At 40.9% G+C, this 14,462-nt stretch overlaps 1 protein-coding gene across 2 annotated transcripts in view; it reads left to right on the forward strand.

The window, feature by feature from the left end:
• The window catches only part of LOC122807054 (RING1 and YY1 binding protein), a 336,417-nt gene extending 326,586 nt beyond the window's left edge, over positions 1-9,831 (forward strand). For both annotated transcript variants that reach the window (XM_044077977.1, XM_044077976.1), the window contains one exon: positions 8,735-9,831. In XM_044077977.1, coding sequence (XP_043933912.1) covers positions 8,735-8,987 — 253 coding nt within the window. In that variant the 3' untranslated portion in view covers positions 8,988-9,831. The remainder of the gene's footprint in view (positions 1-8,734) is intronic.
• The last annotated feature ends 4,631 nt before the right edge of the window (positions 9,832-14,462 follow it).

Raw genomic sequence — 14,462 nt, forward strand, 5'->3', positions numbered from 1 at the left:
TGGTGCCAGTGCCAGGCTCTGTGCAAGCCTGTTAGGACCAGGCACTGCATCTAGCATGAGCTGTCTCATCTGTCCTTTGTTCTGTATTTTGAGTGAGGTTTAATGGAGCTAGGGCTAGGTAAGAATCGCTGTCCCTATTTTTCCCCTAGGAAACCAATTAAAGGGGTCCAGAGACTCTTGTATCAGAGATAGAGATAATGAGTCATCCTTTTGCTGTAGATCCATTTGCAATAATCCCTCATTTGAAGGAGAGTCTCAGGATTACAAAATCTGCTATGGAACTGGTTTGCTGCTTTTCTGCCTTGTCCAAGAAACAGCGAAACCTTTGGCTTGGAAAAGACAGATAACCTTAGATTATCATTCTGAGTAGTGTTTCCTTAAGGATGACATCTTTGCAGCCTGGAAATCTCTCTGGATTCTGTTCATTCTGTCCGTTCAGTCTGACTTATGGGCCTTTGAGGTGCTTGTCATATCCAGTCTGATAAAACTAGTGCTCCAGCCTCAAGACTGTTATGAATTCTTTTCCCATCTTGCCCCTGGTGTGTAGAAGTACCTCAGATCTCATTTGCTGCCATTGTAACCAGACATGGATTGTGCTCTCAGTGAAAGCTCAGTGCTCCTTCTCTAAATTTAGTAAGCAATTTATCTAAAACTTGTCATTCTTAATCTTAGCCCCTTCCTTTCTAATGGTGGAGCCCTTCTCAACTGTTTCTCTTCCCTTCTTGGTATTGAGCAGTTAATGCCATCACTGCTGTTTACTTTTACTTTTTTAACAAAAAATAAGTGTAGTCTTATATAACTGTTAAACATTTAGATTACCTATTTAGGTGGTAGTTGGATACTTGTTACTAAAGTTTGTGCGTGTGCGCGTGTGTGTGCGCGTGTGTGTGTGTGTGTGCGTGTGTGTGTGTGTGTGTGTGTGTGTGTGTGTGTGTGTGTGTGTGTGTGTGTGCGCGTGTGTGTGTGTGCGCGTGTGTGTGTGTGCGCGTGTGTGTGTGTGCGCGTGTGTGTGTGTGTGCGCGTGTGTGCGCGTGTGCGTGTGTGTCAGGGAATTGTGTGGCTAGAGAGAGGTATCTTCTGTGTCATCATTTTGCTCCATCGAATCTTAAAGAACATCCAGAGCACAAATGAGATTGCATGATGAGGTCATTCTTGAAGGCGCATATTGAGATGGGAGGCCTTCTTTCCCATTCAGTATTGGTTCAGCATCCCCTGTATTAGCTCCTACCCTAGTGCAGGTCTTGATGATAGTAGTGGCTTCTCAGCAAATGCTGTATCAGAGGTCTGTTCCTTTCCATGCCAGCTATCAGGCTTGGCATTCAGGGCATCTGATCCAACACAATCAACTCTAAGATTGCAGGAGACAGGGCTGTCGACTCAACGTTGTGTCTGTTATGGCACCTTCATTGCAGCGGAGTCATATGGCACCCTTGTAGGTGTCTGAGACCTTGGCCTGTGAGTCTTTGGTTCTGATCCCTTCCTGAAAACTGTCCACCTTTTCTACTTTGCAGCTACCTTCTTCACTAGCACCTGTTTCTTCCCCTGGGAAGAGAAGATCTGGCATCCAAGGCAGGTTCCTTTGATCCGGATGAGGTTGGTATGGCTTTTCAGGTTATGGGGAGGATTATTTAATCTCCACTGAGAGTAGACATGCAGACTTCTACTGGTTTGATTCCCACTCTTTCATATCTCTGCTGCAGCATTCATCCAGTTAGAGCTGATGGTCAGGCCTTAAAACTACTATTCGGCAGCAAGTAAGAGTCCTCTGTGGTGTCAGGTCACAGACACAGACGCATGACATTTCAAGAAGGGACGAAGTAGATTGACTTCTCATCAGAGATGGTCAGTTCTCACACCAGTTACAAGGCTGAAGAGGCCCCCATCTCCTCTGGAAGACACCACTTTCTGTGAAATCCTCAAGATTATGCGAGAGTGGAGATACACACACACACACACACACACACACACACACACACACACACACACACACACACACACACACACACACACACAGCTTCTGTTTGACTACTGCTTGGCACACACTACTTCTTGGGTGGTCTCCCCCAGCAGACAAATTAATTATTGTTAGGAGTCTGACATGTATCAGTCGATACCTTGCAAGCTGGACAAAATTCGTAAGACCCCCCCCCCCAAACAGGCCACATTGATCCAAGAGTTCATATGTAGATTCCATTATTGTGGCATTGGCTATTAAAAAGGAGTTGACTGAGGATGCAGCTACTGTCCATCCACCCTATAAGAAATCTAGGACTCCAGACAAATTATGGAATCAGCTGAATGCTTAGAGCACTGTTGCTGTTAGGGCCCTGAACTGTGCCACTAACATGAATCATTTTTCAGTGGGATTTGGTGCTTCGAGCACTTGCTCCTCTGAAAAGATTCCAGGAAGTAGTTGCAGATTTTGCTGACCGTGGTGCTTAGGATTATCAAGCTTGTCATGTGTCTCAAGCACAGTGCAGCTGATAGAGCAGCCAGGACTGCAGACATCAAGCTTGGCTGTGCGTATTTGATTTTGCAGACAGCTTTAAGGCATCCTTTGCAAGTGCCTCTTATTTTGGGGTCATACTTGTTTTGTCCATTTGTAAATGAAGGAATGCAGAACTGTGAGCAAGATGACAAAACATGTTCTGCTGTTGGATTGAAATTTAAGACCCCCAAAAAATCTTACCGCAAGAACTAAAAAAAACCCAAATCACTCTGGTTTAGGAAATCCAAGTATCAGTCATTTGACCTGTGGTACAGGTTATAGGTCACATTAAAGGTGGGAAAAAAATTGGAATGATTTATTGTGGTCTCATTTTTTTACATCACAAAAACCTGGCATTTTAATGGGTGTGTACACTTACATATCAAAGGGGGTATTGTAGTTAATGACTGGCCTAATAAGGGAGTACAGTGGAACAGTTGAATTCCTGGATCTGGATGCAGTACGTTTAGATATAAACTGTGCAGTGAAAAAGGACTTCCTTACGACAGCGGATGCATGGTGGTAAAAGGCAGTTCATTATCTGCATAGTTTCCCAGATCCCTGACCATCAGATCAATTTTTGGACAGTTATAAGGTGAGTCATGGTTACTGTCACAGAGTCCCTGTCCTCAAGGGTCTGCTGTTATGATGTCACCCAAGTGTTTTTTTAGCTTTGGATTCTGACCCATAAGTTGGATCAGGCAGATGGAATGAACAGAATATCATAGTTATGCATTTACCATAATACTGGATCCTTTAATTCACAGCCATCTGATACAACAATCCTCCTATCCCTCTTCCATATTGTCATTTTGTAAGAAGTGAAGGTTGGTTCCATTTCTGCAATACTCTGCTTTGGATCTCTCTCCACATTTGGAGCCAAAATTGATCTGAGCCAATTCCACACACTAGGGTATGATGAGCAAAAGGATTCTTAAAGGGGCTTGAGTCTGGGACATTAATTTTACTTGGTCGCGCAGCCCAAGACGAGTCTTATTAGACAGATGTGAATGAAAAGATCCAGCATTATAATTACCATGTTCTACTCCCTTTGCTGCTGAGAAATGTGGACGCCCTCCATAAATTTCTGTTGGAATAGAGTAGTGACATCCCAGCTTGAGATAAATTCCTGGGTAATTTCTTTAAGTCCCAGAGACCACATCACTTTTTCACGTGCTACTGAATAAGTAATTCAAAGTTGTGGAAGTGGTGTCAAAAGAGTATTTCCCTTCATCGTTTAGGTTCTCTGTGTCTCTCCCATTCCAGTTCCATTCCCCCTTTGTAAAACAGGTGGAAAAGCTGATAAATCTCCTTGAGTGCACCATCAAAAAGAGGCTCTGAAAAAGACTCTTATGGTTGTCTTCCTCAGTTGATTAAACCTTATGTAAGCTAATTATATCAAGGTGTGGCCAAATCTGATTTTGCCTTCCTTCAAGACATTTTTTGATAAGCCATTAATAGTGTCCCTTTTGTGGTAAGGTATTATTTGAGCAGACCTTGCAGGACCTATTAAAGACCTCCAGAAGAAATGATAGGTGTAGACTACTGTGGGAATGTCCTTATCCCACTAGTTTCCCCCCTTCTATATCAATCCTCTTTTTCCAAAATAAGAAGCAGTCCTTCAGCTCTGTACCATAGAGCATAGAAACCTGACTGCATCCTGGGGATTGGGTTTCAGTTAGCAACTCTGGCACTGGAGGAGCAAAGGAGGGAGAGGAGTGTGCATGTCCAGGGGTTCTCATACATTGTGCTTGGTGAAGAATGGAGAATTTACAGAGATGTCTGCTCCAAGGGGGCAAGGATGTCTCTGGCGTTGCTTCGAATGTGAAGGTGAGTGGCATACCAGCACTATACCCATTGCATGCTCAGCTTAAGGTTCACTACTGAGTATATGTGGGGTAGGTAGGAGCTAACAACCAAATTCCTTGATGGCTATTTGGATGACAAATGTTACAAGAAAATAAGGTCAGGACAGTGATAAAGCTGAAACTGTAGCCAGGTGCTCAAATCCAATAAATACAACTCCAGACAAACGCCAGATACTTTAATAAAACAACAAAGCTTTCGGAATACAAATCCTTTGTCAGTGTTAGAATAGTTATACTGAATTCTAAAACCTTAAATAGTCAATTAAACAGTCACATGATAACAGCCATGGAAGTGCTCATAACTTTAAATTTAGAGTAATAGACAGAGTACATATGCAGATTAGGGGTGGGGACCTAAACAATGTTCTTGTGAATAGAGAATATACTTGGATAATTAGATTGAGAGCTGATATGAAACCAGGACTAAATAATGCACTGACTATTAAACCAATATTAGTTAAAAAGCAGAAAGAAATAAGATAATGAATGATTTTATGAATGTTATTATGTATATTTAATATATACTTTTTATACGTAGAAACAATTTTAAAGTAGTTAAATTTTATTGTATATTTTTGTGTTTATAGGCTGGCTGTTGTCATGTGACTGTTTAATTGACTATTTAAGGTTTTAGAATTCAGTATAGGTATTCTAACACTGATGAAGGGATTTGTAATCCAAAAGCTTTGTTGTTTTATTAAAGTATCTTGCGTTTGTCTGAAGTTGTATTTATTGGATGGATGACAACTGTGCCATGATTGGTCCTCACCCTGTAGGTAGTGAATGAGCAGTCAGGAGATGGACCAGGTTAGTGGCAGATGTGTGAAGCCAAAAAAATCCCTTGCACAATGAATATAAAAACACTCGCATCAAACTAGACAGCTGTTATATATAATAGGTTTATTAGATCAATCAAAGCCAGCTTTGAGTTTGATAGCCTCTCAGGTGAAAGATAACCACAAGTCTGCCTTCAGCCATGTCAGAAACCTCAAGAACTGCACACAGTAATGTGCTGAACTCATGGTTAATTTTGTCACATTCACTGAACCTGGTGCTGCAGCAAACCTGTTAGAGGTCAAATTCAATTCCAACTTTACTCCTCACCCCAACCGTCCCCCAAGAAACACCACCAAATATAATTCCTCCAACTTTAACTAGAGAGCATCTACTTGCTAAAGCCAAGAACACAACCTCCGTGGGCCCTGCTAACATCCTGAAATGCCTCCTAAACAGTCTAAAGTATGACTTATCAGTCCCTCTTGGAGACCTGATTTTAACTGTAGTCTTAAAACACGCTTTTTGGTATGAGAAGAGAGGACTGTGGTGGTCTTTCCCCTTCATAAGGGAGGACCTTCAACAGATCCTGGAAACTACAGACCCATTAGTCTGACTAGTCTTATTTGCAAAGCCATGGAAATAATCAACAAGGATATAGGAGACCTCCAGACACTGGATCCCTCGCAGTTTGGCTTTGTCAAATGGAAGTCATACATACTGAATGTGTTGAAATACTTTGAAAAGGTCACTAAGGCAATAGATGAGGGAGAAAGCATTTGATATAGTACCTGACTCGGGCATTGTCAACAAACTTATGGAACTAGGCATAAACCCTTTTGTAACATGCTAGATAGCTAGTTGGTTCACTGATTGGACCCATGAGGTTAGGATTGGTGAGGCCACCTCCGCAAAGTGGCAAGTCACCAGTGAAGTCCCTCAGGGCTTTGTGCTTGGCCTCCTCCTCTGGCTTCTTGGAGATCAAAGCCAATGTTAAAGGCCTCTGGCTGACCAGGTTTGCAGATAATTGAAAACTGGGAGCGGTCATTGAATTCCCCCAAGACGAGAAAATCCATCATAAAGATCTAACATAGGCAAACCATTGGTACCAAAGTTATGGCTTAAAACTCAATGCCAAAAAATGCATTATAGTACCTTTTAGGAAGTTGGCCGCCCTGGCTACCTACATCATCAGTAAAATACCCCTAAAAGTTCACTTGTCAGGGATCTGAGAACTTGTGTGGATAGTAGCCTAGCCTTTGACCAAAATGTGTCCAAAGCAGTAAGAAAATCCTTCTATGTTGCTCAACTTATAAGTAAGGACATGGCATCTAGGTCCAGAGCAATCATTATACCACTGTGCTCTACTCTGATCAGATCCATCGTAGTGTGTTATTCCCCTGTCACTATGTGCCTGACTGGACACATGCAGCATCTGGAGCATCCACAAAGGTGCCTTGCAAAAAGAATACAGGGAGTAACACAATGTCCTGTGCTGATAGCCTCAAAGCCGCCTCTGTTTACTCTGTATCATACAGACTTCTGAGAGGTGATCTTTGCATGGCCTACAAGGTGTCCCTGGACATAGTCATGCACTGAGGCAGCCAGGAGACTGATATTTCTGCCACCTATCAAAATGCAGTCCTTTTAGTTTGCTGGGTTCAGCAGGGAAGTGAGGAGTTGATGGTTGACTCATTTCTTCCCCTCATGGCAGGGGAAGATAAGATTATTCCTCCCCAGTCTTTTTTTTTTCTTTCTGTCATTACAGAATTGAGAGAGAAGACCAAAACTCATCCTTGTTCCTATTGCTGTTTCAGGCTCTCTCTGATCTATTGCAGTGTATAAAGTCATCACAGTGGAAGTCAGGAAGTCACCTCATGACAAGTGGCTGGTTCAACTTAATCTTCCTGCAGGAGTCTTGTTGGTGTTTTGAAAGTGCCAGAAAGACTTCTACTCATCAGACATATTCTGCCGAGTGGAAGAGTTTCTCTCTTCTGATTGAGAGGCTTATGTGTCACGTTATACTGTTAGACTATAGGTATGCTGACTTGTTTCAGGCATCTAGTTGGCTTGGTTCTGAGTTATTCTACAGTCAGGGTACATTTTCCTAACATCTTTGTACCATTAACCATGTGTTGGGAGTAACCGTAACACAGCACCAGCTAGTTAAGTACATCCTGAAGGAGTTCTACATTTTCAATTACTTTGAAGAACCTTTCTTCTGTTTGTTTCTTGTAGTTGTGACTTGAAATTTGATTCACAGGCCTGCCCACCTGGTTAGTGTATCGCTGCTATTTGTGTCTTGGAAGCTGCTTTTCTTGGTGGCCATTATCTCTGCCCTTAGGATCTCAAAGATGGAATCCTTATCTGTGGGGAAACCTGTTCAAAAAGATTGGATGCCCATTAGGAATAACCTATGCTTCCTTCTGAAAGTGAAAACCATTCCATGCATTCCTGTTTTCGTTCCAGAGACAGAATTTACTAGAAAGACCCTTTCATACTTGGGTTGTGTTTCACTAGCTTAGATTCTATATAGAGACTAATTGAGTACAATAAGACAAGAGTAGTTTGTCCCCTTTGTTTTTATACATGTTAATTGTTCATTGTATTAACTTTCAGCAAGGGGTTAGCTGCCTATTAAAAAGTACTGCTGTCAGAGACGGTTATACCAGGGATGCTTCTGGTGCTTGTTTCAAGCATACTTCCATTTTGGATATTTGTGCCAAACCACTTCATTGATGGTCCATATCTTCAGCAAGCATTTCCTAGATCCTGGTTCTGGGAGCCAACCCTTTGTTACCTCAGGGCTTCAGAATTTGTCTCTTGCCATTTGGTCTTTCTCTGGTACTAGTCAATCTCAATCGCTTGAACTTCATCTTAGCGTTTTCTGCCACTTAAAGCCCTTCAAGTGTGATATAACCGTTGATCCACAATAGGGACTTATGCAGTGAGTGCTGTTATACTCCTGCAATCCCCATTTTGTTTGAATGGCTTCACCATGCAGCAACAGTTGATGGAATTTTTTTCTAAGTAGGTGTGTAGTTTTATGTTTGTCTTTCATGCTGCACTCATTCCTTGCAACATGCCTGAATGGGAGAGAACAGGGAAGGAACACGCTGTCCTAGTCCAGTGCTTTTAAATCACCATATGGCAGGCATGACAGCTGTAGAGATTTCAGAAGTATAGCTTTTGGAAATTTACAAAATGGGAAATCAAGAAAAATTCCAATTTGTCCACTACAGAAGGGTTTCTTACCTATCATCTAAATAATTAAGAACATATTTTTTTAATTTGGAGGGGAACTGCAAATTTTGTGTATTAGTTTTTGCCTGACATTTTGTTGGTTTAGGTTATGTATAGCTTAGATTACTCGTCTGTCTCGTATTGCTTTGTCCATTCTGCTTTGCTTTGTTTGTCTGTATGCACTTTGAATAGGGGTTACAAGATGGTGGTTATGTTCTGCATGTGACTGCAGTTCTAAGAATTCATATTTTAAGAATCATGCTTTACTTTAATTTGCCTACATTAAGTTATATTTTTGCTTATTAGATACAGACAGTCTGTAATACTGTGATCAGTTTTAAAAGTCTTCTGTTTTGCGTAGGCCCAGACTGAAAAATGTGGACAGAAGTACTGCACAGCAGCTTGCAGTTACAGTGGGGAATGTCACAGTAATCATCACAGACTTTAAAGAAAAGACACGATCAACCTCCACATCATCTTCCACAGTGACCTCCAGTGCAGGGTCAGAACAACAGAACCAGAGCTGCTCTGGATCTGAGAGCACAGACAAAGGATCATCACGTTCTTCAACACCTAAGGGTGACCTGTCCGTAGTGAATGATGAATCTTTCTGAGGACAACACATGAATATCTGGATACTATGGACTGGGGTATGAAATTCAGAATACTCCACCTGCCCATGCTGTTTGCATCCTTGGAGATTCTTCTGTGCTTGAACATGCTTTTATAAACTTCTCTCTCCTGTTGAATGCTGCCAGGAAGATTTCAACTTGTCATGGGCATCTGGCTACTATGGAATTTCGCACCCTGATAAATACTCCTGACACTTTTTATGTATTCATTGTTTTATATAATTTTCCTAACAATCATTTATAAACGGATGTGCGTCTGAATATACTTTTTTATAAAATCTGATGTGCACAGTTTTCCATGTACATTATAACTGTTTTACTTTGTTTTTATTTATTGCATTTGCAAACTCCATCCTTTACATTCATGGACGTTCATGGATTCCATCCTTTTATATATTTTTTTTTTCTTACTTTTGTGTGTCCTGTGAGTATAGTTTCTTAATTATCAAACATTTTTTTTCTTTTTATTCAAATTGAAATGTCTGAAAACAATACAAACACTGGTGCTTGATACACTGTGAAGTGAAACAAAGCATTGAATACCTACAGGTCTGAGATAGTTTTGTACATTTTATTAAATAAGGGGCTTAAGACGGAGATGAACCACTGTTATACAAACAAATATAGTAAATGGTAAGTATCTGCATTAAGCCTTTGTTTCCCCATACCTTGGACATTTCCTTAAGATTAAATTGGACCTTAAATTAACTACACCTAAGATTTTTAACCTTGCCAGCTCCACAGCAACCTGCAATTGTTACACTTAAATGACTTTGACTGCCTGGTACTGATAATAAAACAGCATTATCTGTGCTAGTAAAATGCATTTATATGTACAGTTTGGTAAGTTTCCACCCTTTTCATTTAGCATTTGGAAACAGAAAATTCAGTGGTCATTGGATTTTACTTGTTGAATCCATCATTAATCTGCCTTTTGTTTTGAAGAAGAAAACTAATTGACAGCAGGTCGTTACTTAACTGTCATACGTTATCCATATACTGTTGTACTGCCTTTATTTTTCATAAATGCTTTCCAGTAGTTAAGATTATGGGCTCTGTTTAAAACCATTGTCAGTGAAGAAGCAAGACAGATGTCATTTTATTGAAGCAGCAGTTTTAAGAACACAGAACTGTATACATTACCAGTGCTTTTACTGTTTAGATGTTTATAGAATAGTAATATTTGCTTATTGGTAATTTAATTTGCTGAAATCATTTTGAAGATGATTGGCTAACTGAAGGAGTACCTTGTCTGTGCCGGTACTGTCTTGTCTTCAGTTGTGTCTGCCTAATTCTTTTGATGGACTGGTAAAATCTTGTGACAGACAAGAACCTGCATCTCTAGAGCTCTACAGTTCCCCAAATGCACGTTTGGTGCTTCATATCTGGTTTTATAGCATGTTTTGCAATTGAATCTTAATTGTGAACTGTGGAAACATTTCCAGATCAAACTTTTACTACTGTCATATTCTGCTGACTATACTAACAGACCATACTTAAGAAGTACCCTAAATTTGTGAGTGCAAAGAGTTGTCAGCTCGAGATGTCGATTTCTGGCCACTGTAACATCTCAGTCTTAACATGAAAGAGCTTGCTTCATATGCCCTTAATTGGGTTGATCTCCACAAGTCACCATTCTAAGGAATCTAAGTAAGTCCACCTTCAGTGACATGCATGCCCTGTTACCTGTGCATACCAGTGATGTAATATGTGGACCTCATAAGCATTTGCTTCCTGAACTTGCCAGTTTTTGGCACTCTAACAGTCCATGTTTCATTCCTTACTGTCATCAGTGAAGTTCTACATTTTCATGCTTAAACAGCAACATTGCTAAGTGTTGTTGTGGCTGTCGGGTGAGGGTACAAATTTGAAACACTGCTGCAAGTGTCAGAGCTAATATTGCCAATCAGAGTTACCATAGGGATAGTTTTTACCAGTCTTATAACCAAAAGGATGGTAGTCATTGAGAGTTTCTCACATAACAAACTAATGGGAGGGAATCTCACATGCAGTTTCAGGCAAAGGTTAGAGTTCTGCTACAAGGACATTAACTCAGAGTGCAGGCCTGGGCATTTCCATATAAATGTCAGGTGTTCAGCTGAACACCAAATCCTGCAGATACTGACCTTCTCCTTAGCCAGCAGAGACTTGAGCATATGCCAGTCCTGTACCTATTCTGAAAACTAGTCTTGCCATATGGAATTGTGCGTCTATCTGCCTCATTTGCGAGTACATTCTTATATTATTGCACTGCTCCACTCTGGTTGATTGTCTGGAGCCTTAGGCTGACCAGCCTTATCTTATGAAGTTGTTCCTTGCATCATCCATTCACTGATTGGCAGTGCCTGGGACTGAGGACTCTGGTTCTGGGTCAGGACTCTTAAAGCCAGTTAGGTAGGAAGGTCATGGCAAGGAAGTAATATGTGTGTTTGATATTTTAAACAAAAGATGTTATATGAAATAAGACATGGGGGTTATGTACAAACAGAAAGTCCCTCAAGTAGTCCTGTACATGTTTAGCATGTCAGGGGCTATACATTAACTGGAAGTTTGACTGCTCCAGCTTTGGTGTGCTATTGTGCATCTGTTCTGTGTTCCTGAGGAGTATTGGTCATGTCATGTCTTCATGCTATAGTATGCATGAGCTTTACCCCTCACAGATAGTGAAGGAGAGATGGGGACTTGCATTCAGATCTGTATGAGGAGTCACAGTACCATGGGGCAAGTGTGTCTCGATGAGCAGGAATAATGAGTACTTTTTTTTTTTTTTTAATTATCTCTGCTTTGGAAAGACCCTCAGGCTAATGAGAAACAGCTTATGTTAAGCCTTTGAGCCCCTGTTTTCTCCCCTAGAAAGCCTTGAAACATTTATAGGGGAAAGAACAGGGTAACCCTAGTTTATCTCCATTGTAGAATCTCTTATCAGAGATGTTGTTTGAGCAACTTGGAGTCAGCCTAACTCTGCTTATTCATCCTTCAGGAAGGTAGATGCTCTTTACAGTCCGCTATTTGAAATGAAAGAACAATCAGTGCTGGACTGTCTTGTAATGTTCAGTCTAGTTTAGGTCCCCAAAATTGTAGAACTTTGCCACGTTGCCTTCTAAAAAGAAGACTACAGAAGGCTTGAAGACTTATTGGAGTCTAAGGTAAAAGAGGACATATGCAGAGACATGTCTTGCTTTCTATATTGGGCACCCCACTGTAATTTTGTGGAGATACTTTTGCCAAGGCTGCAGACTCAGCATGCGTGCCTTGCATGATAATGTGACTGATATCTTCCTGTTAAGTAGAAACTTAGCAAAATCTTAGATGCCCATATTTTGGGGGGGTGGGACTTGTGCCCTTCACCAGCCTGCTTGGAATCTAGTTGATGACCTGCTGTGGTGGTAGCAGGTCCTTGTATCTGTAGATAACCTTTGTGATCGTTCTCCATATTTTACTTTTCTAAGCCTTCTCAAACCAAAAAAGGGTAAGAGTCCTCATTGACATTAAAGGATGATTATGAAGCTCTGAAATTTCACATAGCCTTGCCCCCCCCCACCACCACCACCACCAAAAGCCAGCTAAGTCTTCCAAGACATCACCTTCATTCTTCTCTGCAATCCCCTGACTGCTGTTTGGGACTCACTTGCGGGAAAGAAAGGGGTTCCCCAAACAAATGTTAACTCAGAGAGCTATTATAAAACATCAGTTGTACTGCAAGTGGGTCACATGCTGACTACTAGAGTATCACTTGTTCAGAGCCAACATTTTGTGTGCATTAGGGTCTGAGCATACTGTGATTTTTAACCCATGATCTCTGAATTGGTGTTTGTTCATCTGCCACTGCTAGTTTAGTGGTATTAGAAATCCATTTCTTGGAAGCTTTTATGTTTTTCATGAGTTACTGTAATAGCTTATACAGATTTATGCCACTGGCTGATGCTTAGCTCTGAGAACCCTCCCTCATGTCATCTGCCTACACTACCTTTAAGTCTGTCTTATGTTTTCCAGACAGTGCATCTTTGTCTGGCATCAGTTCGGGCTTTGGATTTAAGGACACCGAGAGAAGTGTGTGTGTGTGATAAATAAACAGGTTCCTATTAGATAGTTTAACTTCTTAAGTTTGCCTCTCATATGGTCGAGACCATAATTTTGAATTTGCAGAAGTTTGAACCTTTCAACAGAAATCTCCGTAAGGGGAGGTTTCCGTTTTGTTCAATGTGGTGCGAACTCAGAGTTGGTATATTTAAGTAGCGGAGGGGTGCAGGGGGGCTTGCCCCCCTGCTTACAACAGTTTATTTTATTTTCTTTTTTTTTTTGTTTTTTTTTATCCATAGTGGAAGTTTTTTAACTTCAAACATTCCTTGTTATAAGTTATTAGACTTTGAATATGTGATATAGACTCTAAATAAATCTCTCTCTTTATATATATATATATATATATATATATATATATATAGCTTCTAAGAAGGTTACGTGATGTGTGTAAACTTCATATTCCAAACAATGATATTCATGTCTTGTTTATTTTTTTGTGTCCACCCAAAAAAGTTGAGAATCAAGTCCACTGGGAGAAAGAAAGTGAGACCTTGGAACTTTCAGGTTCATCAGAAACAAGTGCTGCAGCTCCATGAAGACACTCGACACTCCCTGAATGCCAAGCCCTCTTGACATTGTTTCTCAGGAAAATGTGGCCCCTAGTATGTTCCACTGAAGAGAAAACCAGCCGTTGTGCAACTCGTCAGATGTGTGCTTCTTGACATCTCCTTCAGAACATCTCATTATTAAATATGGGAAGAGTGAAATCTCCACTACTATTGTTATTAAGCAAAATACCTAAACTGTAAAGTCAGAAAACATGCCCCCCCTCCCCCAAAAAAAAGAAATTCCAACTCCCCAGAGTCACCCATGCACCAAGAACTCCGGTGACTCCATCTTTGGTGCCCTTTTACCTAGATGTCAGCCTTTGAGTAGGTCTTTTCTCCTGTAGCTCACATCACTCTGTCTCCCAGGATTAGATTATGTTGGCTTGTGGGTGCCTTCAGTTTCTGTGTGGCCTACAGCCAAATTCAGAGCAACCATCTAGGCCAAGAATTCTCCTTTCTAAGAGGAGGAGGGAAGTGTTCCTTTTGAGAACCTCCTCCTCTGATTTTGAAGTGTTGGTCACAGTTTTATACCCTGAAATTTTTGGCACAGTGAGGATATTTTGGCCTCTGACTTTTCATCAGTAGATGTGATACTTTGGTCCACTCTCCGTAATAAGTTAATATTTCAGGTGGCAGTCTTGGTACTGTGACCTTATGAGTCAAGAGCCCTCCATATTAATGGCTTGTTAGTTCAGTCCAGGGAACCTTTTTGGATCTTTAAACAGCATCCTTTCAAACAGATTGCCAACTGTCCCCCCCACCCACCTCCCATTCCTAAGAAGCTCAACAGACTGTATAGGATGTAGTAGCCTCAAGTTTTTGTACAAGA

This window comes from Protopterus annectens, chromosome 7.part0 (assembly GCF_019279795.1).
Source record: "Protopterus annectens isolate FY-2018-M chromosome 7.part0, PAN1.0, whole genome shotgun sequence".
Classification (NCBI taxonomy): Eukaryota; Metazoa; Chordata; order Ceratodontiformes; family Protopteridae; genus Protopterus; species Protopterus annectens.